The sequence below is a fragment of the Microcebus murinus genome, chromosome 1 (genome assembly GCF_040939455.1).
Source record: "Microcebus murinus isolate Inina chromosome 1, M.murinus_Inina_mat1.0, whole genome shotgun sequence".
In the NCBI taxonomy this organism is placed as follows: Eukaryota; Metazoa; Chordata; class Mammalia; order Primates; family Cheirogaleidae; genus Microcebus; species Microcebus murinus.
Window position 1 is genome coordinate 103,982,144 of NC_134104.1, and position 23,789 is coordinate 104,005,932.

General features: G+C 38.4%; 1 protein-coding gene across 6 annotated transcripts in view; it reads right to left on the reverse strand.

Annotated features, from left to right (window-relative positions):
* Nucleotides 1–23,789, reverse strand: part of MME (membrane metalloendopeptidase) — a 129,536-nt gene that overhangs the window by 52,721 nt on the left and 53,026 nt on the right. For all 6 annotated transcript variants that reach the window (XM_012774378.3, XM_076004497.1, XM_012774372.3 and 3 more), the window contains 5 exons: nucleotides 11,839–12,000; nucleotides 10,806–10,886; nucleotides 10,612–10,707; nucleotides 10,379–10,497; nucleotides 8,134–8,199 (listed from right to left, as the gene is read on the reverse strand). In XM_012774378.3, the coding sequence (XP_012629832.1) occupies nucleotides 8,134–8,199; nucleotides 10,379–10,497; nucleotides 10,612–10,707; nucleotides 10,806–10,886; nucleotides 11,839–12,000 (524 nt within the window). The remainder of the gene's footprint in view (nucleotides 1–8,133; nucleotides 8,200–10,378; nucleotides 10,498–10,611; nucleotides 10,708–10,805; nucleotides 10,887–11,838; nucleotides 12,001–23,789) is intronic.

Consider the following 23,789-nt stretch of genomic DNA (forward strand, 5'->3'; position numbering starts at 1 on the left):
ATCATGATTTTGGGAGAAAGTAACCAAATATATATTTTAATATTTAAATTATAGATTGGCCAGGATATTTTTCACATGAAAATTTGATTTTGTGTGTGTGACTGAGAGCAAATATTTTTAGGACAGAGGCCAGAGTCAGGTATCATTTTTGATAGTCATTAAGTAGCTTCAATGTACCCTTGAGATAGCATATCAGAATGATCCTTTGAGGAAGAACCCACCAAAACATCTCTGTAGCCCTTTTTAAAAAAAAATGTATAAATCCCAGCACTTACAATAGTTTCATGGGTGATACTCAGTTTTAAATGGTTGAGTAAAATCCATGTAATAGAAGTTTTGTGGGTTTTAAAATCACACATGAATCAGCGGTCCCCAACCTTTTTGGCACTAGGGATCATTTCATAGAAGACAGTTTGTTCACGGACAGGTGAGGGGAAGGGAGGTGGATCTCACGCAGTGATGTGAGTGATGGGGAGCAGCTATAAATACAGATGAAACTTTGTTTGCTCGCCTCTAGCTGTGTGTCCCCTGCATCCCCCTTTCCTAAGTTTCATGGAAGATAGTTTTTCCAGGGGCCAGGAAGCTTTGTGTGTTGGGGGGATGTGGTAGAGCCCTGCAGCCAGGTCCCTAACAGGTAAGGACAGCAGAATGAGATAGTATTTACTAATGCCCAACACCATGGATTGTTACTCTAATTAGAACTATCTTCATTTTGTAGGACCAGGCAATGATATTTATAAATTGGCCCCTTGGAAGTGGGGTTTCTCCTGCCTGGAAAAAAGCAGATGTGTTTGTCAGATTTGCCAAAGGCAATGCCATTTGACTACTATCCTTTAAACTTTAATATCATTCCTAATGAATGACAGACCCAGAGAAGAACAGAAAGCTCTCCAGTCAGATTGGTTGATATCTGGGTACCTTAGTGGACCAACTACCCAAAAGATTATGTTTGAGACACCCAGCTCTTACCAATTTTCTCTCTTCCCCTTCTTAGGAAGAAAACTCCCATCATGTGGAATATGAAGTGACTGAGAAGTCACAGAACTGTGCTATTCTTGGCCACTGATGCTGGGGGATATTTAACAGTGTTGCACACGAAGTTTGCTGGGAAAGGCACAGAGACACTAAGTAGGAAAGTATGTTTCCTACTGAAAAGGCTTGGAAACTTTTCCCAGTTTCAGCAGCATGTCAGGGAGTGTGCAGCTGCCAGCACAGGGAGACTCACTCCCCTCCAAGTCACTGCAAACATATGGTCACAGCCATTCCTGGGCTCTGCAAGTAAGAAACAGCCCCCTCCCAAGCAGGGCAGAAGGAACACAGGATCCAAACAAGATCCACCTTGGAGCAACACGGGGACTGGTTGAGGCTTTCCTCAGGTTATTAAAGAGAACCTAGAGATGTGTACAACAACTTGTTGTATAACTTCTAAGGTTTACTGTATATGTTTGGGAAGCTAGATATAGCTTTTTTACAAACTAGGTTCAGCTGATCTCAAATAACTCTCTTGTCATATTCTCTAAGCCCCAAGTTTAAAAGCTCCTTTATGTTTTGTTAAATACAGATACCCACACTGGGTGAAACCTTCTGACTATTAGTCACCTGATACCCAGAAAGGACAAAATGAGGTCAGCAGGATCTTTCCCTTGCAGGATCTGTCTTATCAAGTCAAAGCTGTGTTATACAGTGAGATTAGCCCTACCATGTATCACCCTAGCATATATTGGCTGAGCAGTTTTTCCTTTGGAAAACAGAACATTAAATAGAATCACTAAAAGTCAAAGGGCAAGATTTGTTCTTGGCTTTATTACCCACTCAGTATAGCTCCCTTAGCAAGGACTCTACAGCCCGTCTGTAGCCTGAGGTTAAAATACTCAGCCTACTGTTTTCATTATAGGAATATGGTGGTCTCCATATGATGACACTATGCAAAATGCTTTATGATATCTTTAAAAAAGAGGAAGGTGTAATATATTTAAAAGATCGCAGTGAAAGGATATTTTGACATTGCACTCCTGAAACAAGCAATATTCTTTTTCCTTTCCTTCTGTCAAAGAGTCAAGATCATATCAAAGGCATATGCATCCTTCCAGATGTCAGCATGGTTTGTTTCTTATTTTGAGAACCAAAATTAGGATTCAAAGACACTCAAGCAATTTTCAATAAATCTCATTGTAACTGAAGTTTGTATGTCACTGGGGCCAGAAAAAGTGGTAGCCTTCTGCCATGACATTTGGGAAGTTCTATTTAAATCTCCCGAGAAAGTAAGTTTATACAACAGATGTCATACAGATAAATCCAAACTAGTATAACATTCCAATTTTTAAACATATGTATTTTTTCAGTATTAACACAATTTCTATATGGCCTTCAGACTCGTATTTGGCCTGCATAACACTGAATTATCAGTTTTAGAGTATAACGCCCCCCAAAAGATAGTGTTTATCTATTTTTGTTTGGCAGCTCGTGTCATGCACAGGAGCTGGCTTAATTAATACTTTTAAATGAGATTTGCTCTCCAGGTTTTTTGTGGAAATAGTACCATCGAGAAGCAAAGATATATAGGGAACTAGGACACTGAATCATGGTAGGGTGGGTAGCTGTTTCTCTTCCTCTTCTCATAATAAAACCCTTTCTTCTGTTTCTTCTTCATGGAACTAGATGGGTAGGCACTACTAATTAGCTAATCAGAGAACCTAGTTCCCTGAACACAGTGATTGGTCAAGAGAAAAGCAGGTGGCTCAAGCAGGGCCAATCAGAGCCCTTCTCAAGACATTGGAAGAGATGGAATTTCTTTTTTCTGGGTTGTGAAGTTGCCAGGGGTCATGTTGGATACCACAGTGGAGACAGCTTGCTGGAGAAGGAAGCCAGCACAGAAGAAAGCAGAACCTTGAGAGTGGGGAAAGAAGAGATAAAATGACTTGGTAAAACTCCTGGCACCAATCATGCCTGATTCATTCCTAGAAATTTTCAGTTAGGTGAGCCAAATAAGCAAACAAAAAATATTTTTAAAAATGTAACTTAATCACAGTAGGTCTTTATTGTTTATAATTAATGTTTCTAACTGACACATAAATCTTCTGTGACTCTAAGCAAGTCATTTTACTTCTTTGGGTCTTCATCTCCTCATTTGTAAAGTGAGATGGTGAACTAACTTATCTCTTAAAGAGCCAGTTAGGTCTTAAAGTTCATGCAGGAGTAACGTTAATTATTGAAGAAAATATATAGTTCTGTCATGTAAAAAAATAAAAGAATATATATCTTTTGGTATGAGTTGCCTTAGGGCATATTCCCGCTTTAATTGAGGAAAAGTACATTAGTTGAAAAGGAAGTTTAGAATGATAACGAGAGAAATACAGTATGCATTTCTCAAAATGTAACACTTAAAACTGTGAGAATAAAAGCACATAATAAATTTTAAAGGCAGAAAGGCCTTTTAACAAGAGAAAAAAAATGGGTTTGTCTTTAACCAAGGGAGTGAGATATAGTTCTTTAAAAATGCATTATCTATTTTCATTATTTAGTGGCTTAATGACACAGGCATTTTACTATTTTAAATGCCATACAAATACTACAACATGAAAATTCCACTGCAAGAGTATGAAAAGCAAAAAAGGGCTTCTGCAAAGTGAATGGCCTCTCTTAATAATTGTTGGGACTATTTTTACAGTTCATAAGTAGGGTGGTTGTAGGATTGCAGAAGATGATTCCCTTGGATGAGTTCACTACCCCTGAAGGATGGACCAAAGAGCACTAGGGGATATGGGCTTAGTTAATAATTTGATCGAGGAGATCTATGATGAGAGTTCTTTTGACTGAAGGAGGGGGTATGACCCTCCCTGATCCCTAATCCTTGGTAAATACCTGCAGAATTGAGACTCCACACTAAAGTCTAAAAATCATTGGCTAAACAACAGGCAGAGAATCCAGGCATCTCTGGTCAAAGACAGAACATCTTTCTGGGCAAAAATGTTGATGACCCTATGCCAATCCTCAGAACTTCTCTTGAGTATTTTCTATAACTGTGGAATACAAAAGTATGGGATGCACTGAATGTATGAATATACCTTCAGATAAATCAAATGTGGAAAATAAATAATTGGGGATTAAAAAGAGGAAGAGGAATACATGGTTTGTAAGATGCTTGTAAAGTGCTCAGGCAATGTATGCTATTAGCTGTTGATGCCCTATAGCTCATACCTTCCTGAGAATCAAGGTGAGGAAACAGGAAGGACCTCCAAGAGATTGGGTTCTCCCATCTTCCTTTTTTTCTCTCTTCCTCACCACCTTCCCTTTCAACTATTCATCCACTGATTTAGCAATATTTATTTGGTTATTACTAAGGGCCAGAAACTGAGCTAGGCACCAGGAAAAGAGCAAAGGACAATGAGACACAGCATTGCTTCCATTTGGTTTACAGGTTTTTTTTTTGGAAAAAATGACATTAAATTGAAAAGTATATACAAACTTGGGTGCTAGAAAAACTATAATGTTAGTTAGTATCTTTGGTTAGTCTAAAATTCCAGAAAAAGCTTTCATGAGAAAATGATATATAAGCTTAGATTTAAAGGGTAAGGAGAAAAAAGAAAGAGGGTGTGTATAGTAAGGGGCAAATTTCAGGCAAAGGGAACAACATATATAAAAACCTATAAAGTGAGAAAAATCAGTGAAGGCTCATGATACACTGATACAATGATATTAAGATTTCTCCCAGGTTTATGACTTCTCTACTGGATGTTATTTTGTTATTTTTTTCATGAAACAATAAAACACTAAGAAAAACATACATAAGGGGGTTGACTTCTTTTAGAGATGGCAAGGTAGTGGAAAAACTGGAATTAACTTTTATTTAATAGCTGGCTGGGGATGCAAAGGACAGTAAGAGAAGGATTGCAGGTGGTAGTGGGAGAGAGCAGCAAGGATCATTGGGGAAACGAGGAGAAAACTGGAATTTTTTTCTGTAACTACACACACTGCCCCCACTAATGGATTTAAAAAGAGAGGAATATTCAGATAATTACCTATTTCTGGGGTGACAACTAGATTTTATCTTACATGCCAACTCCCTTCCTCCGGAAGGAGGTTGCTTAGAGCTTGCAGCACTGACTTGAGGATACTCAAGTTCTCTCCTGAGGTTAGCAGGAGTGCTGTGACCAAATGGCCATAGTTCTGGGAGGGGGACAAGGTAGCAACCCTGCTGTGTGTTTGCTAGTCTGATCCAGATCATAGGTGGCCTCTGAATTGAGCTGAGAATAATTTCTAGGCTGTAAGTGCCAATGTGTTTTCTCTATTATTTACTCACTTAAAGAACTCTACTCGTAAGAAGCTGGAATGATATAATGGAAGGAGCAAGAGACAGGGACAAAAGTTCTACTGCTGGGTCTACTACTGTTGTGCTGAGTATCCCAGGGCAAAGTTCTAAGCCTCAGACTTCTCACCCCTAAAAACTCTATAAACATATTTCTGTTTCTAGATTTGATTGCCACTGTGTTATTTGACCGCAAATACAGTATTTTCTAGACGAGTGATGTAAACTGTGGTAGAGACTGCTCAATGTCATAGGTATACATGCTCCTCTTCTTTTTTAGTGATAGAAACTTCCTCTCTGCTAATGGGGCTTTGATAGGCACATTCATAGCCACTCTGCTCGAGACTACATCTCCCAGCCTCCTTTATTCAGTTGTGGCCACATGACAATGTTCTAGACAGTGGAATGTATGCAACTTCTGTATCCCTACATAAAAAGAAACTACTTCCCTTCTTTTCTTTTTCCTGTGGCCTGACATGTGAACAGGGCACTGGTGAACCAACTTTGATTAAACAGACTAACATAAACAACAGAGGAGGCTGATGTTAGAGCAACAAAATGACAGAAAGCTGGGTTGCCAGACATTCCCATGAGCAAAGCTTCCTACCTGCTGGAACTGCCTACCTACTTCTGGACTGGAATGGCAGATGGAAATAAACCGTTTTCTTATTCAAGCAACTATATTTTTTGGTGTCTTTAGTGCTGCAGCTTAGCCAAGACTCGACTAATATCAAGTGCCTGCTAGGAAGTTAATATAAATCAATGAATCATCCAGATGAGGATTGGTTCAAACTTGGAGAGCAAGTGTGCTATAGAAAACTAGCAACCACAACACAACTCTGGACAATTGCTACTATGTAAGAATAGAAGCCTAGGTTTTCAAATCCTACTAATTTATTAAGAAATCTGGATTCTCAATGGAAATCTTTCACTTTTATAAATTATGGGCAACTAATTTGAAGTTAAAAAAAAACACTGCAGGTTACACAAAAATGCTTCCATATCAGATTCAAGTCAAAGACTGCCAGTTTGTGACCTGTCCTAGATCTGGGGATTGCACTAAATGTAAAACGCATAAACATATCATCAGCTTAATAATGATTTTTTTAAAAAACAAAGAAAACTTTACCACTTTAAATGTATACATTAACTACCAGAAATGTGCAAAAATATGTATCTTAGGATTGGAAATATTTGATATAAGAATGCAATCCTAAATACAAAAAGCAACCCAGTTGGTGATGATAAAAATGTAATATAATGAGCCAAAATTCCTCAATCACTTTCAAATCTGCAACAGGAAGCAGCTGGACAGCTCTTAAAGCCAATAGCTATACAGTAACCTATACCAATACCCTACACAGTAACTAGATTGTACTGAACTCAAATATACCACATGCATTTGATTATCTGTGCTATTAAGTATAGTCTTTGATAATATATCTTTTTCTTTATTTCAGTGCTGTGTATCCACTCAGAAAGATACTGCTACAGTTTGGATATCTAACTGTCCAAACCTCAAGTTGAAACTGGATCACCAGTGTTGAAGGTGGGGCCTAATGGGAGGTGCTTGGGCCATGGGGGTGGTTCCTCATAAATGGCTTAATGCCCTCCCCGTGGTAATGAGTGAGTTCTCTGTTAGTTCTCTTGAGAGCTGGTTATTAAAAAAATAACCTGGCACCTCCCCCCTACTTCCTTCCCCTTTAGTCATGTGATCACTGTGTTGCTGGCTCCCCTTCACTGTCCACCATGAGTAGAAGCAGCCTGAGGCATTCATCAGAAGCAGATGCTGGCACCATGCTTCTTATACAGCCTGCAGAGCCATGAGCCACAGAAACATCTTTTCTTTATCAATTTCCCAGCCTCTGGTATTCCTTTATAGCAACAAAAACGGACCAAGACAGACACACTGAATTTATTCCATGTTATTTGAACTTAATGATAAGGCAAAAGGAATGTTAATCATAAATATATTTAGCTAATAATTATAACCAGGGTGTAATTGCCGTCACACCAGCACACTGTGACCCAAATCAAAGGGAAACCTGACTCACTTTGGAAGTGCAAAATAATTGCAGGGGAAACCTTTGTAGGACAAGCACCTTCCCCCAGCATCTAATCATATATAACATTACTAGTTTTATATCTGGTTATTCCTTACTTCAGTCAGAAGAGCACATGAATATCAGCCCAAGGGAGGCAAATTTGTGAGACAACAGGAAAGCATTCCAGAATATCCAAATGTCCAGCAGCTCTGCCCAATGAGATGCCCACTGACTAACTGACCATCATTAGAGTCAGAAGGTAGCTGCAAAGGTTTGTCTGAGCCCAGTGCCCCTACCTGCATAGTTACCTGACAGTCAAATCAGAACATTCTGGAAGGATGCTACACAGAATGATATGTCACTGGCCCACTCCCTGGTCCCAATTGGCACCCCCTGGACCATGATAAATCTGTTTATTTTTAAAATGATCCAATTTACAGGTTGATAGAAGCATTTAAAACTGACTTTTCAAAATGAGTCATATGATTTAAATATTAAGAATTAAGATACAAATAAGAAATTTCAAGTTTTCTTATTTTTTAAAATACTTCATTCTATTGAGAATGTTCTTTCTATTAAAGGTAGCTCACTATTATGTGTGATTTTAAGTGTCTGTCCTGAATGAATAACATAAGAGGGTTAAGTTTAAATTTGCCTATAGTCTTAAGGTTTACACAAGATGGTTCTGTGGTTGGGTTTTAGCTATTTCTTTCCTTTTTCCTTTTTTTTTCTTTTCTTTTTTTCTTTTTTCTTTCTTTCTTTTTTTTTTTTTTTCTTTTTTACCTCTGTATATATTCCAGTGCATTCATAGTAGTCTCTGGAAGGGAGGCCAAGTCGAGGTTGGTCAAACTATAAAAAACATACATGAAAGAAAATAAATCATTCAACTGATATAGACCAGTTAGAAAAAATAAAAACATGCCTATCTGTGTATGCACAAGATTCTAGTCTTGCTGTTTATTAGGGTAACAATCAGATACCAAGTAAATATGTAATTAGGAAATGGTTTCCACACTGTAAGTGTTAAACTGATCAGCAGTAGATAATCTGAAGTATTGTGCTGCAGATATTTGAGGAAAACTGAAAAAAAAAAACAAAAAATACACTAGGAAGGATTTTTAATGTAGAGCAGAAGGTGCAGGTAAACAAAAACATGATAGACTCTAGGGCTTGGGAGTTTCCAAATTACGCATTTGCAAGGCTTCCCAGCTTCCTATGATTCTCTTATGCCACTGTGGGGGCATTCTTGTCCCCAAAGAACTCCTACCCTTAGTTGGGATCCACTTTATTGGTGGGAGTGAGTCATATCCTTTAAGTTTATTTGGAAGGATGGATGGGGGGAGTAGAAAACATCTGTGGTAACTCTAGAACTTTTTAGCTAGTGTAAGTCTTGCCAGAACATTTTTAATATCCTTTACCACAGGGGTATGGTAAAGACTCCTCCTTGGTTCTCCCCAAAGCTGCTCTGCTCAGAACTTCAGCACAGCCAGACAGCAGCTTGATGTGTGGAAGAGGAAACTCAGTTCTGCTCTAGTGTGTCTGGAACCCTTCGATACCCAAGTGAGAGCTACCTGGACATACTCATAGCTTTGTGAGATAGGTTCTTATTCACTGCCTGGTAGCATAAACGTGGGGAAAAACCAAGTATTTATAGGTAATTATGAGTTAAAGTGAGAATCCTACCAGCAGTGAAGAGCCTATGCCAATACAAAAGAAACATAACCAAAAGCACTGGTATAGAAAGAGACAGAAGGTATCTTCAAATGAAGGGCCCTAATCCTTCCCCAAGGATCCTGATTTTCAAAGTGATTATGCTAGCATTTGGCCCCAGGGGAGAATTTTGGAAGGGAGAACAGGAGTTCACTGTAGGAGAGAATTAATTTTTCTAGACCTGAAAAATATGACATTGGTATTTTGATGGGGATTGTACTGAATCTGTAAATCACTTTGGATACTATGGACATTTTAACAATGTTGATTCTCCCGATCCATGAGCAAGACGTTTTTCCATTTGTTTGTGTCCTCTGTGATTTCTTTCCTCAGTATTTCATAATTCTCCTTGTAGAGATCTTTCACCTTTTTGGGTAAATATATTCCTAGGTATTTTATTTTCTTTGTGGCTATTGTGAATGGTATTGAGACTTTCATTTGACTCTCAGCTTGACTGTTATTGATATATAGAAATGCTACTGATTTGTGTACACTGATTTTGTAACCTAAGACTTTGCTGAATTTATTTATTAATTCCAAGAGTCTCTTAGTGGAGTCTTTGGGGTTTTCTAGATACAGGATCTTGTCATCAGTGAAAAGCGATAGTTTGGAGAGAGTTGTGTTCAATCCCTTTTGTGATTTTAATAAAAATGACCATAAAGATTTATTTAATAGTGACATGAATATGATTCTGTCACCTGCAACTTTTGTTATGATTTCTTTTATAGGAGACTAAATTAAAACTCTATAAAATTTTTAGCCCATTCCAAACATGCTCATTAATCTAGTCTTGGGTGACACTTAAATAAATGGTTTACATTTTTAAAAAATCTAATAAAGTTATGTAAAAAGAATGGCATTTTATTTATCTTGATTGAGAAAAAAGTACAAATATTCTTTAATGAGGACCAAAATTATTTCCAAATCCCTTTTTTATGTCCTTTTTATAAACAATTGGGAATTTTTGGTTTCCAGACCTGCATTACTTATATAAATCAAAGGAGGTTCCTTTCATTAAATATACAAAGAAATTAGGCACTTTTTCTGAATTGCCTCTGCTATTATTTATTTTATGAAGCAAAGAATATCTAAAACAGAGGTAAGCGAACTGAGAGGTGAATGTCTAAAACACAACATTAAGAAAATACTTTCAAAATTGTGACTCCAGGTATCAGGGACAGAGCATGCATTTATTACTACCTTATTTATGCAATTCAAATGAAAATATACATTATTTTTAAATATCAATAACAACAATGTATGTGGAAGTTTTATTACAATTTAAAGAGAACTTTGGCCATTTGCCACACAAACTTACGTGAATTATATGGTTCGTAGAGTTCTTATCATCAGTACCAACAAAAAAATTAATAAGGACTTTTTTCCCATATTTAGAATTTAGATGTGCAATGGATTTCTCTGCTGTCCAAGAAAGACCTAAAGCAATGAAAGGTGCAATATATCTTTAAAAAGTTTAGTTCATTAACCATACTATAAAGTAACAGATTTTATGTGGAAATTAATTTTTTAAAAAAGAAAAAATTGCCTCACCATATCTTTGTTCCCAGTTTTCTGTCGCTACTGGCCACCCATATATATCTGGTAACAGTTTGAGTAGAGGTGTTCCGCCTCTACTATCAATAGCAGCTTTTGAAAACAATGAAAATAAATTCAATATGAAGTCTATGCATATTTTGGCACCAATATATAAACATTCCTAGTGAAATCAAATGAAGTGCACTTACATTCATTTACACAAGACCTGTACAATGTTTTTGCTTTCTGCACTGCTACTATATCTTCAGTTTTGGGTTCTTGAAGGACATCTGAAATAGGACATTTAATAAAACACATCAACATAATTGCTCATTTGATGCTGTAATTAACATTTGCAAATGAGGTTCAGTAAAAAACTTCTCTTTTCTGGAAGTATGTTCACTGTTTTTCCATTCCAAAATCTTATAGGAAAAAACAAACCCCTACCAGATCAACATTCCTAGCACAGAACTAGGAGTTAGTTTCATTAGCCAACTTTGATGAAAGTCTTTTTGACTAGATTATCTTATTTTGTGAACAGCAATATGTACTGCTCTGCCACAGAAAATAGTTACTTTTCTTGAACCTGAGATTAAAAAGGAAACAAAAAATAATACGGAGGAATTTAGAATGTAATATGGATAGTCCTTTGATGGCTGGAAAATAATTATCTTTGCATGATTGTACTGTTCATGCTCCAAATGAATTAAATGAATTGTTCTACTTGTTTGGACGTTAAAAAATGGCAAAAATTGCTTCTCTACAAAGTAACTTCTAGAGGAGCACAGAACAGAGGATAGGATTGGAGAACAGTAGGGACTCATCATTTAGACTTTTTCAACTTCCCAGGGTGGGTCTTAGAATAATATACCTATGCTGGAAAAGGAAATTTCAGTAACATGGCTACTTTAACAAAGGGCTAGGGTGCAGAGGCAGCAGAAATAATTTTTAGTGGCAAGCCAATTTTTTTTCTCCTGTAAATTGCATACAACTGACATCTCTAAGAATGATAGAGTTTTCATTTGCATCCCTACAATTGAAAGCAGGAATGCTAAGCGATGCCCACATATCCATTTCAGCATCTACCACCCTTGCTTGGGGTGATTAAGTGGTGGTCCACAAACCTGGAGGAATTACCAATTTTAATCTTTTGCAATATTCCTTATAATGGCTAACAGTTGTGCCTTTAAACTATGGATATATTAAGAGAGAAATCCTTGATTAGATACAATCTCTACTAACCTTTCAAAACGACTTCTAGTTCATCTCTTAAAATGTCAAAGTTACTGTAACGGGAGCTGGTCTCAGGAATGATGTTGCGTTTCAACCAGCCTCCGCAGGCATATTTGAAAAAGTCTGTACAAGGCTCAGCGGTGGCATCCATGTTCTGGATCAGTCGAGCAGCTGAAAGAGCAGGGAAAGGACTAGATAAAATGAAGGGTGTATTTCTTAAGTAGTTTGGAAGGAGAAAAAGAGACATGTTGCTTCCTCTTTCCATCACATCAACTGGATGGATATTTCTTTTTCTTTCTTATATACTGTCAAATCAGGTGGAATGATGAACATTGTCTCTACATGAACCTCTTTTATTTTACTATAGTTGGTTCTTTTTGGCACTGTCTGGGTCCTCCTACCCTACATCTCATACCTTTCCCCCTTCCTGGCCCTCCAATATCTGAGTTTCTTGCTAGTTCTTATCTCAGAAGAGAAAAGAATATTGGTCTACTGTGCCTTGGCCATCCTGAGCCTGGGGTTAACATGTCATTCTTTATAACTTTAGTTGCCAACTCTGCTCTTCAAAGTGCTGTGACTTTTGGATGTCTCTGAGACTCCAAGGGATGGATGATCGTTAATGGGTTTTTATCATTTTAGTAAGGATCTGAAGCCTAGTTATTACTTCTTGGACCTTGCTTATAAAATTTTTGCAATTCAAATTTGACATCCACTTTGCATTTGCTTATACAGAGTCTGTCATTATAAAATTGGCTGTAAGCTTGTTAGTTTTTTCTCAGGTCCAGTCTTTTATCTTTGAGGACTATGATGAAAATGCAAATCAACCAATACTGAATATTTACAATGTGCAAGACACTGACTCTTCTAGGTGCTTCAATTGATAGAACAATGTCTGAAATATGATTTATTACCACCAAACAGGAGAATATGGCCCAATGCCCATAATGTCTGCACCTGGAAGAGAGAAAACACTGCTACTACCCTCCCCACTTTCTGTCTCAAACAAATTGAACTGTTTTGCAATGAAAACAAAAGAGCAATTGAGAATTCATCTGTATCAAGAGAATATAAGCTTTCAAACGAGCGTTTGAAAATACTTCACTGTATGAATTAATTAACGTATTAAAAACTTCAAACACTTGCTGTGCTGTGTGGATTTTTTCAACTTGGTATGGTAAACTGCTTACCAGCTGCGCCGCATGTCCCACTTTTAGCCACTTTTGGGGCACATACACTTGAATCCATTTCTTTAATACTACACTCTTGGAGCTGCCTCCAGACCATTTCTCTCAATTTTTATGCTTCGGTATATAGCGCAATTGTTATACAGCCTCCCAGGTTTGAAACCTTGGGAAAAACTCTGTATTTCTCCATTTCCCTGGGGTTTATTGGCAATTCCTTTGCCTCTTTTCTATACCCCTCATCTTATGAATACTGTCAACCTAGTTTACAGTTTCATTCCCTTTTGACTAGAAGCCACCTTGATATATTTTGTGCATCTTTCACAGATTAAACTTCCCAAAACCCTTTTGTAGTGATCATGACCTTGCTCAAAAATGTCTCTGGCTGGACATTTCCCAGGTTGAACTACAAACTCTTTAACTTGGCCTGTAAACCTTTACCGGAACTCCTCATGTCTCTACCCTCACCTTTTCCCCTCTCGGTGTTTTTATGCAAACTCTCTTTCAACCAGACGGGCCTGCTCAACGTGCTGCAAACACTCCTTGTGTTTTCCTAGTCCTGTGCCTTTGCTTCTGCCCTCCTCACCCCATAGCTTTAACTCCCACACTCCTACCCCTGACTTTTTCCCAATTCTACCCATCATTCAAGGTTCACCTCCCGTACCATCTCCTTCCTGATGCTTCCACGACTCCAGACTTCAAGGAATATTTCTTTCTCTGAACTCTCGAGAGCTCACTGCCTCACTCAATTTTTTTTTTTTTTTTTTGAGACAGAGTCTCACTTTTGTTGCCCTGGCTAGAGTGAGTGCCGTGGCGTCAGCCTAGCTCACAGCAACCTCAAACTCCTGGGCTCAAGCGATCCTCCTGCCTCAGCCTCCCAAGTAGCTGGGACTACAGGCATGCGACACCATGCTCGGCTAATTTTTTGTATATATATATTTTTTAGTTGGTCAATTAATTTCTTTCTATTTTTAGTAGAGACGGGGTCTCGCTCAGGCTGGTTTCGAACTCCCAACCTCGAGCAATCCGCCTGCCTCGGCCTCCCAGAGTGCTAGGATTACAGGCGTGAGCCACCGCGCCCGGCCCTCACTCAATTTTTAATGCTTAGATGAGGCCACTTTAAGTATTGTGGATACTTACTCTGTCTACCTAACCATTTGTTGATGTCATTCATCTCTTTGTATTCCCATCACCTAGCACCTGGGTAACAGGGGTGCAACTATGTTTACCTGTGCCTGAATCATCTATGAGTCCTCCTACCCACTCCTCCTGCACATCTTTCTCTCCAATTCCCAAAGGTCAGATCAGTTCTCAGTTCACCACCTTGAGAGTCTATTCCAGCCTTTCCAATCCCACTGTTTCTACTCCACCTCAGGCCCTCTTTCTCTTAGGCTGTATTTGTGCCTTTTACCCTGAGCTGTGGCTCTAGGCCTCTCCCCATCCTGGTGCATCCTGCACTCCATAGGCAGATTAGCATTCTCAAAACATTTCAGTATGTCATTTTTCACTCCAATGTTTTCAAAACAGTCCTTTTGCATTCATAATGAAATCCCAATTCCACAGTGTATTCGAACACTAATATAGCTAACAGAGTTTCTCTCTTGCTACTTTCTCACGTGAGCCACATGCCCAGTTAAATGCGTGTATTCAGTTTCTGCTGTGAGACATCTTACATCTTTAAAAAAACCTTTTTGCTCTGTAACTTTAACCATGTTATCCAGCAGCAACCCTTACTAATAGATATTCTTTTGTATTATTTCACACTTTGAAATTTTAGGCATTTTCAAAGCCTAGTTCAAATCTTCCTCCTTCATGAAAGAATGTCCTTACAAAGCCTGTATCAGCTTGCCTCATGTTCATTTTTTTTTCACACAAATTCATCACCTCGTCACCTGGACTGTGCTCTGAGAAAGTGGGGAATGCATTTCCCAGTCTCGCATGGAGCTTAATACTCTGCTTCGTCAAGACTGGCAGTGAATGCTCTAACTTTAAAACCTCAGGCAAAGATTAGGAAACCCATCCAAAAGTGGTAGTGAGAAAAAGTAATTCCCTTGAATTTCGAAGGACATAAATATAAGATGATGGGTGAAGATAAAGACCCTAAATACTACGATTATCATGTAAAGTGAAAAACCAGAAAATTGGAGCCCAAAAGAAGTGCTAACTACAGATGTTCTAAGAACACACTTTAAGAAATTGTATGCAACTCTTCTCTTTTAAAATACCTTAAAAAATTTAAACTGAATGCTGTAAAGGCTACTGCCACTTGGGGAACACTTCTATTTTCTCCCTTTCTCTGGGGAAATGTATGAATTCTGTCATAACACCACAGAAAAATAAACTCTACTCAGGAGAGTGGTGAACAATGAACAAGTAGAATGAACATGGAGAGCCATGAACAAGTCTTATTGCCTATTTGGAAATACCACATGCCCTCATAAGCACACTGAATAAAAGGATGGGCAGTGGCTGCAGTTCTCTGATGATGAGGGCACATTCTCCTGTGAATGCAACTGTACTTCCCACATCTCCCAAGAGGAAGAAAGATCAGCCTTCCCCTCCTCCAGTTCAAATTTTCTCACCTGGTATCCAGTATAGTAAACTACTTACATCTGCACAACAAACCAAAGAGACAATTTGTGAGGGATGTGCAGAGGAACTTTGCTAACCCTTCTGGGGCCACTTTTTAAATTTCCCTTTGACCAGAGAGCTATTCTGAGCATGGGTGCTTCCAATCACTTCAAAGAAAGCTCTCTGCTCTGATGAATATTTGGGGGCCACGGGCCAAGGCAAGTCATGGGCTAACACTTTTATGCTGGGTCTTTGATCAACCTTCCTTTAATCTCTTATCGTGGGTTTGATTCTCGTTTTGCACCTCACCCTCCGGACCTCCTCTGTGCTGACTTTTCTTTGAAGTCAGCAGTAGACTTGTGGGTAGAGGCCGTAGGAAACAGACGTACAACTGTCAAATGGGTTGTAATTGTTTTTATGTTTTGTACTTTGTTTTGAATTACTCAACCTCTCCACATAACCACACCTGGGCTCTTCAGATGTTTCCTTATCTGTGGGCCTCTGACATCTGAGTAAACAAATGTGGCTTAAAATCAAACAAAATTATTCACCTTAATAAGTAGACATAAAAAATGATATAGTAAAGGTATTGACATGGAATGTTGTTGACCAGACCTCAAATAGTGAGAAAGAGTATACTGTGGTTTTTAAAAACCTCTGGAAAAGCACAGGAAGTCTAGAAGGATATATACTAGGGCATTTACAGCAGTTAAATTCGAGTAGAGGGATTATGGGTATGTTTAATTTTGTGTTATTTGCTTATCTTTATTTTCCAATTTGTATTAGATGAACATGCATTGCTTTTGTAATGAGGAAAAAAAGTTTATTTTTAATTTAAGAAAATACTCACATAAAGACAAGAAAAGTAATCTTCTATTAATAATGAGCTTATTTCTTACAAATGACATTTCTGAATGTTTCGAGCTGATAATAAATGACACCATTTTTTTCCCTAACTAATCTCCTTGTAACATTCTCCCAACTTATTTGACTGCAGAAATTTAAAAACAAGCTCAACTATCATCTGGGAAATTATTAATTACTGTATTCATCACCGAAGATCTATTGTGTGGGTCTGGATTGGGAGATGCTGTATTAGCTGGGAAAATTTGGGTGTTAAAGGCAGACAGACCTGTTTTGGATCCCAGAGCTCCACCACTTTTCAGTTGTATGAGATTAAGTAATTTCCCCAAGATCGAGTAGCTAGTAAATGATGGTGCCCCAGGACTGCACTTAGGCAAATGTGGCTCTGAGCTCACTCTCTTCCCTCCCTGCTTTGGACACAGAGAAGAGGGCAGGTGAGACGCAGCCTTGCATGGCCTTCCTCCCCACTCTTTCCCAAGTACCCTTTACTTTCCCCAGTCCTGCCCTGTTCTGCACTTCCTCTCCTTCCTGCCACTCTGAAGCCACAGCTTCCCTCCTTCTCCAGTGTTAGCCTTATCACCAGTGACCAACAGAGCAAAGGCAGGAGAAAGTACGGTATCAGGACTTGGAGGATCCACAGATGAATTCTTTACAGTGTAGTAAGCACACAGGCTTGGAGGCCACTCAGGTGGACCTGCTCAAAGGCACATCCAGGAGTGCATTTTCTCAAGGTGAACATGTAGCAGAGTTTCTGTCTAACCTATCTATAGGGCACACTGGGTTTATGGAGTGTGAAAAATTTCAGTAATATGTTCTAGGGCTTTATTTTTCAACTCTGACCAAACACATGTATCACCTGAGAAGCTTTTTATATACACAGATGACCAGGATTCCTACTTAGTAGTTCATTGAGGCTTTCCCATGTGAATGAATTCATGAGAATTATAAAACAATAGGTCTTATTCTTGCTATTTGCAGGAGTTTTATTCTATTAAGTCACCACTAATACTGAATTAGTGAATATTGAACCATTGACCCTAGGGGAAACACAAACTTAGGCTCCTGTGACCTTCTGGTCACACAATGATCAACACATAACCTTGTTTTATGTGTGTTTCTGTTTAAGGACAACTTACCTAATAAATATTGTTGATTCATTAACATTGAATTCACGGCAACAAGACGATAGCTCATGCCTGAACAATGCTTACCTACCATGGGTATTTTCTCTGTAAGACACATCAAACCTTCCTGCACTTAGGAACATGGGGTAGCACCTCCACACTATGCTCGCAGACCATTTTAAATAATAAAATCAAACAGCACAAAAATGCAAAATCATGGCTCAAAATGGACTGCAAAAAGTCCTCATGTTTGACCCCAGCTGAATACATGCATGTAGGGAGACGCAAACATTGTTACCAATCTACATGTGTCTACAAATGACTATGAAAAAGCAGTGAGTAGTGATTTGGTGGTAACTAATAAATTTTGCTGAGTAGGTGAATTAGCAATATGGAATCCACAAATAACAAGAAGTGACTGTACTTATGTCCTTTTATACTTATGTTTCTTTGGGGCTTTTTGAAACATCTAGGAAAATGTACAAAATAGGCAACAAAATTAAATTCTTTCTCAATTACTACTCTATTTAAAAAACTCTTGGTCACTATAAATTCATAATTCATCACATTTTAAATAGGTTAGCATCTATTTATAACATATGCACCACATAGGCACCCTGGCACCATGGCAAAATTTCTTCATTGACTATCCTTGCCCTGCACTGAGGTAAGGTTTAGGGAACGGGACACAAGCAAGACTGTTTTCAGCTTGTTCTCTCCAAACTGGCCTAAGCCCTCAGCTTCCAGACCTTAAACACACAATATTTTGATGTCAGTATCTTAAAGTCACTATAATTAGTCTGACTTATGACTGTTCTAGAAGTGTCCAGAGGAGGTCAGAGAAATGTTGGAGTACCCACTAGCAAATGTTCTTTCGTGGAGACCTCAGGACACCCATTTGTGCCCCAATCTTCTGTCAAAAATGTTCACTTTATTAGCAGACACTGAGCTTGATATTACTTACTAGGTAATTTTTGACAATTTAAAAATCTCCTTTGACAACATTCTGAGAGTACTGCTGACCTCATCTGCCCTGCTGCCATCCTCCTCCCACCATCCCCCCAACCAAAATTAAGGCAAAGTCAGAACGTTTCAAAAGAACACAGGGAAAATACAATGTAATCACAACAGGTCACAAAGGACTCCATTCAAACAGCAGCAGTGTGAAAACTGGAATGTGGGGGGCCATTCCTGAAGAGAAAAATGACTAAAAATTAGCAAGCACAGAGACTCTAATGCCAATAAAAACAAAATGGCTTTCATTACAAACACTCTGGATGCCTCCACAATTTACTCTTCATTTTAAAATGAAAATCCCTGTCCCCTATGGCTTTTGTGACGCCGTGGTTGAAGAAAGGTGAGGAGTGGTGCTACCAGGTACTGAGTATAACCTGGGCTACTAGTTTATCATTTAATTTAAACATTCCCTGTCAATCACTGGTTAAGTTCCAGATAAGCCAAGGTCAAGTCTTATACTTGTCTAATTGGTTGGTACCAAGAAAAGCCATCACTATACGAGTATTCGGAAATTGTGGATTTATGCAAGTAGATCTGGGAGGAGTTTCCAAGCATAGAGAATTTGCTCTGTACAGCTGCACTCTCAAGTAAGGAGATCTACTTTTGCTGTTATAGTTCGAGGAGTAATTCATTTTTAACTATATTTCATATATATGTGACTAATTCACTTTAAATGCATAGGCCTTATATGTACAACACAAGTATGTACACACACACATATGGGTACATGTCATTTATAATAAATAGTCAGCCTAGAATTCATCTGCTATCAAATTTATAGACATACTCACCATCAGATTGACACATGCACTATAAACTGTAGGATTTTCATTTGGGTTCAGCCAAAGATGCTTATATATAATAATGACAACAACAACAACAACAACAACTAGAAGCCAATGTTTGACATGTGTCAAACACCAAACACTACTTCATGCTGGCATTTTTCTAAATGCTTTCTTTTTTTTAATTTTTAAGAATTTTTTAAAATTTAAATTTTTTTATTTCAGCATATTACAGGGCTACAAATGTTTAGGTTACATATATTGCTTTTGTCCCACCCGAGTCAGAGCTTCAAGGGTGTCCAACCCCCAGAGAGTGTGCACCGCACCCATTAGCTGTGTATATGCCCATCCCCTCTTCCTGCCTCCCATCTGCCCAACACCCCATGAACGTTACTACTATATGTGCACAAAAGTGTTAAATGCTTTCTTTAATGTTTGTTTTCATTTAACTCTACAAGGTAATTATATTTTTGTCTCTATTTTAGAGATATAGAAACTGAGGGTAAATAATTTGTGCCCAAGGTCACATAGTTCGTAAAGGGCAAAGCTGAACTCAAGTAGCCTGATGGCCAGAGTCTCTTAACTACTCAGGCTCTTAACTACTAGTCTCAGGCTCTTAACTACTATACTAAACTGTCTCTTTGGTTTTAATCATTTTACTTCCTTAAAAATGCCTTATCAAGTAGGACATATTATCTCTACTTTAAGGAAATCTAAGCAGAGGGTGGTTTCATAGCCCAGGTCACCAATATGAATTTAGATGAACCTATGTCTAATTTTAAGCTGATGCTTTTTCCACAGTATAATTCTGCAATACCTCCAAATAACACTAAGGAAATTTTAGAAGCTCTACAGAGAGAGGAAGAGAATCCAAATTAAGTTATACAGCAACCACTGTTTTTCTTGACACTCAATTAAGATTTTAATTGCTCCATAACGTGTGTATAGTTATATGATTTTTTTTCCTCTCATTTGGCCCTGGATTTTAGAATTTATTGAGATAATCACAAAAATCTCAAGTCTAATGGACCCACAGTAATAATCTTTAGTTGGCACACCTCAAATTAGTGAAATTCTTCAGGCTTATCTCATAGTTCATTTCAATAAATGGCTCACTGCCAAGACTGGACTGGTAATAACTTTCCAGTAGGGCTTCCTCCAAAATTCAAAACCAAAACATATCTTGTTGATACAAAAAAAAAAAAGAAGAAGAAGAAGCAGCAGCAGCCACGTAACTCTGTAACTCTGTTACAGTTAAGTTAAAGTGCACTAAGTCTAAAAATAATTTTTCTTTTTCAGGTGCAATTTGCATTTTGAATCCTAAAAGACTCTCTGCTGGCAAAAAGCTATTAGGGATTATACTTGTAATTTAAATACAATATATCACTTAAAATCAGTTATCAGATCTGCTGTTGATTATAATGTCAATGAACTATAGTGTTCCTTTTTTAACTAAAGCCATAGAAGGCCATGAAAAGGCTACATTGTGCCCTTACAAGAAGTCTTTAGGTAGGTCTCAAGCTTCCTGGACCCTGGCACATGTCTTTGAAGAGGAGGCAATGGGATTATACACCCTTGTTCCTTCTGTTTAAACATTTTGGTATTTTAGATCATGTTGTTGGTCAAGAATGACCACCAGACTTCAATAATATATAATTACTGACAGTAACTCAAAGTATCCTGCCTTTGCATCAATTTTGGTTAGGAAGTGGACGACGAGCTAGGTCAACAGTGCTTCTAGAATGTTGCCTAAAATGAAGTCAAATTGTCAAAAGGCTCTTGTAAAAAGACAAGCAAGAGGACAAGCTAGGTCAACGGTGCTTCTAGAATGTTACCCAAAATGAAGTCAAATTGTGAAAAGGCTCTTCTCTGGAGAGCACTGTTGCATTTAGTACCTATTAATAAACCAAGCATTTGGTTGACACAAGACAGTGTTTGGCTCCACATGTTTAATTTTTTTACTGAGTAAATAGCTATTTTCTATTACAGAAGACTCAAAGGATTATATTAAATCTCCAAAAGATTTTCTACTTGTGAAGCATGAAGACTTCGAAATTTTTCATTTTATTTCTACAAATATTGAGTACCTCTTTGTGTCTGACACTATTAGGAACCAGATATGCCACGATGAATAAACAGATATAATCCCTGCCCTCACAGAGCTTGCAGGTTTTCACCTTAAACACGACTGTATCTTTGATAATGCACAGGATCTCCTACACTATAACTGTATCTAGACAGGAAGGGCTGTTTTGCTATGCTCAGGTCTCTTTCAATTCCCCAACTTACCCAGTGTTCAGTTGACAAGTAAAGCTCCTACTTTATTGGCAACCCAGAGGTAAGGAGTCACTTGCAATGTGCCTCCATAAATGAATTTATGCTTGTATGTATGAGCTGACTAGGAATTTCAATTGACATGTTATGAATGAAGCAACCAGGAGCCTTAGAGAACAATGGTTGTTGAAGAACAGCGATGCTTAGCTAAATAATGGCGTCCAAGAGAAGAAGAGCACAGGGGTTTAATTAAAGGAGAGCAGAAACGAGTTATGAGAAGGGAGGAATTCAGAAAGAACTCCTTTGGAAAAGAAAAACCGGTCTGGTAGACACTTTCATCCTAGACAGCTGTAAATGCTTACCTGAATAGGAAATTAGTTGAAAATTCTCCCTAAAATAAGAAAATAAATGGGAAAAGAGAAACACATACAGAAACCGTTTCTTCATTGACCTAGTTCTAGCTTAGGAGGCTGGAATTAGCAAGGTAAATTAGGCAACTGAGAAGAGAGTAATTGACTTTACTGTTAGCAAAAGAGATAGATCAGACTGAAAGGGGCTAAACCTAGGAGGCTTGACAGAGAAATACAGAACTGAGAAATCTGAGTTGCATAAGCAGGCCAACGCCAGACTGAAATTTCTTTGCTGCTATATTTGTGTATCAGGTGCTCTGACAAATCACCACGCATAGACAACAGTGGTTTTGTAACTTCAAGATAAGGAACTTGAGAATATATTCATTTATTCAACCAATATGTATTAATAACTTACTAGGTGCCATGTGCCTTGCTAGTGGCTGAAAATAGAATAAGGAGTAAGATAGAAACAGTCAAAACTTACATTTTAGTGGGCAAAAACAAGACACTGGACGAGTAATAACAAGTGAGGTATGAGTTACGGGTGAAGTGTATGGGGTGCTCTGAAAATGAAGAAGGAGCTGCTAGTCAAAGGCAGAGGAGAGAAGAGCATTTCATTCATGGATTCATTCACTCCTTTGATCATTCAACAAATGTTTGAGTCAGGTACACAGAACTGTGTTCCAGGCAGAGAAAGTGGGGAACGACCTTGACAAAAGAGACAAGCAAAAGAAGATTGGCATACAGAGTGGCTCTCTGTGAGTGTGTGTGTGTGTGTGGGGTGGGGGGGACAGGACACCCTCTGAGAAAGGAATAGAGGAGGAAGAGCTAGGTTTCAAGGCTTCAGCACTCCAGAAGCCCTCCCTGTCTCTCACTGGTGGAAGCAGAAGCCTGGCCTTTGTCACTCTGTCTGGTGAATGGGAGGTGTCTGATCATCTGATCAGTCACTCTTGCTGAGCTTGCAGGAAACAGCAGCCTTGCCCTAGAATTCCTCTTTATCTCAGGGGAACAGCTTTTCTTTTATTCCAAGCTGTCATTATGGCTGGTCACAAAGTTTTAAATCATCTCTTTAACACATGCCCTGCCAAGATGACCTATGCTTTCACAAGCCCAAGCTTGGGCAAGGACTTTCCATGAATTCAGAAAGGGTCCTTGCGGTCTGCAGATGTTAAGCTGCCAGCTGACCCCTTTGGTAAGGTTCACACATCATGGCAAATATGAATGGCCACATGGTTAGGTGAGGGGATGGAGCCTCAGACCAATGCAGTGAGTTATCAGATCAGTATGACATGCACAGTTTCTGAAATAACTCAAAGTATATATCAAGCTAATTATAAGCAATGGCACTTTTAAGTACACTTCCACCCAGGGCAAAGATTCCAATTCCCACATCTAGCACAATGACCAGCCTAGAATGGGCACCCCAAAAAGATCCTTTATTCTCAATTAAGTCTTCTTGTAGTAAATTATCACCATGTGCTATTTATAAACTAAAATGTACACATGTACTTTACCAAAATCTTAAAGTATTTTGATACTGGTTCCCCTTCCCCCCCATTACTACCCTTGAATTTTAAAAAATGACTTCTATTGTTAACTTAAAAATCATATAAGCAGGATCTGAACATTATTGAACTTTTCACCCATAATTAGATTTTCTTTTATTAAATAAAACAAAACAAACTGATCCCCCCCCCTCCAGTTGTTAAAAGTAATAGGTGCGGTGGCTGATAGGTGAGAGAAAAGCAGGCTCCTTGGCTTTCTGTGTCCGCATACAAAACTAGTGAAGCT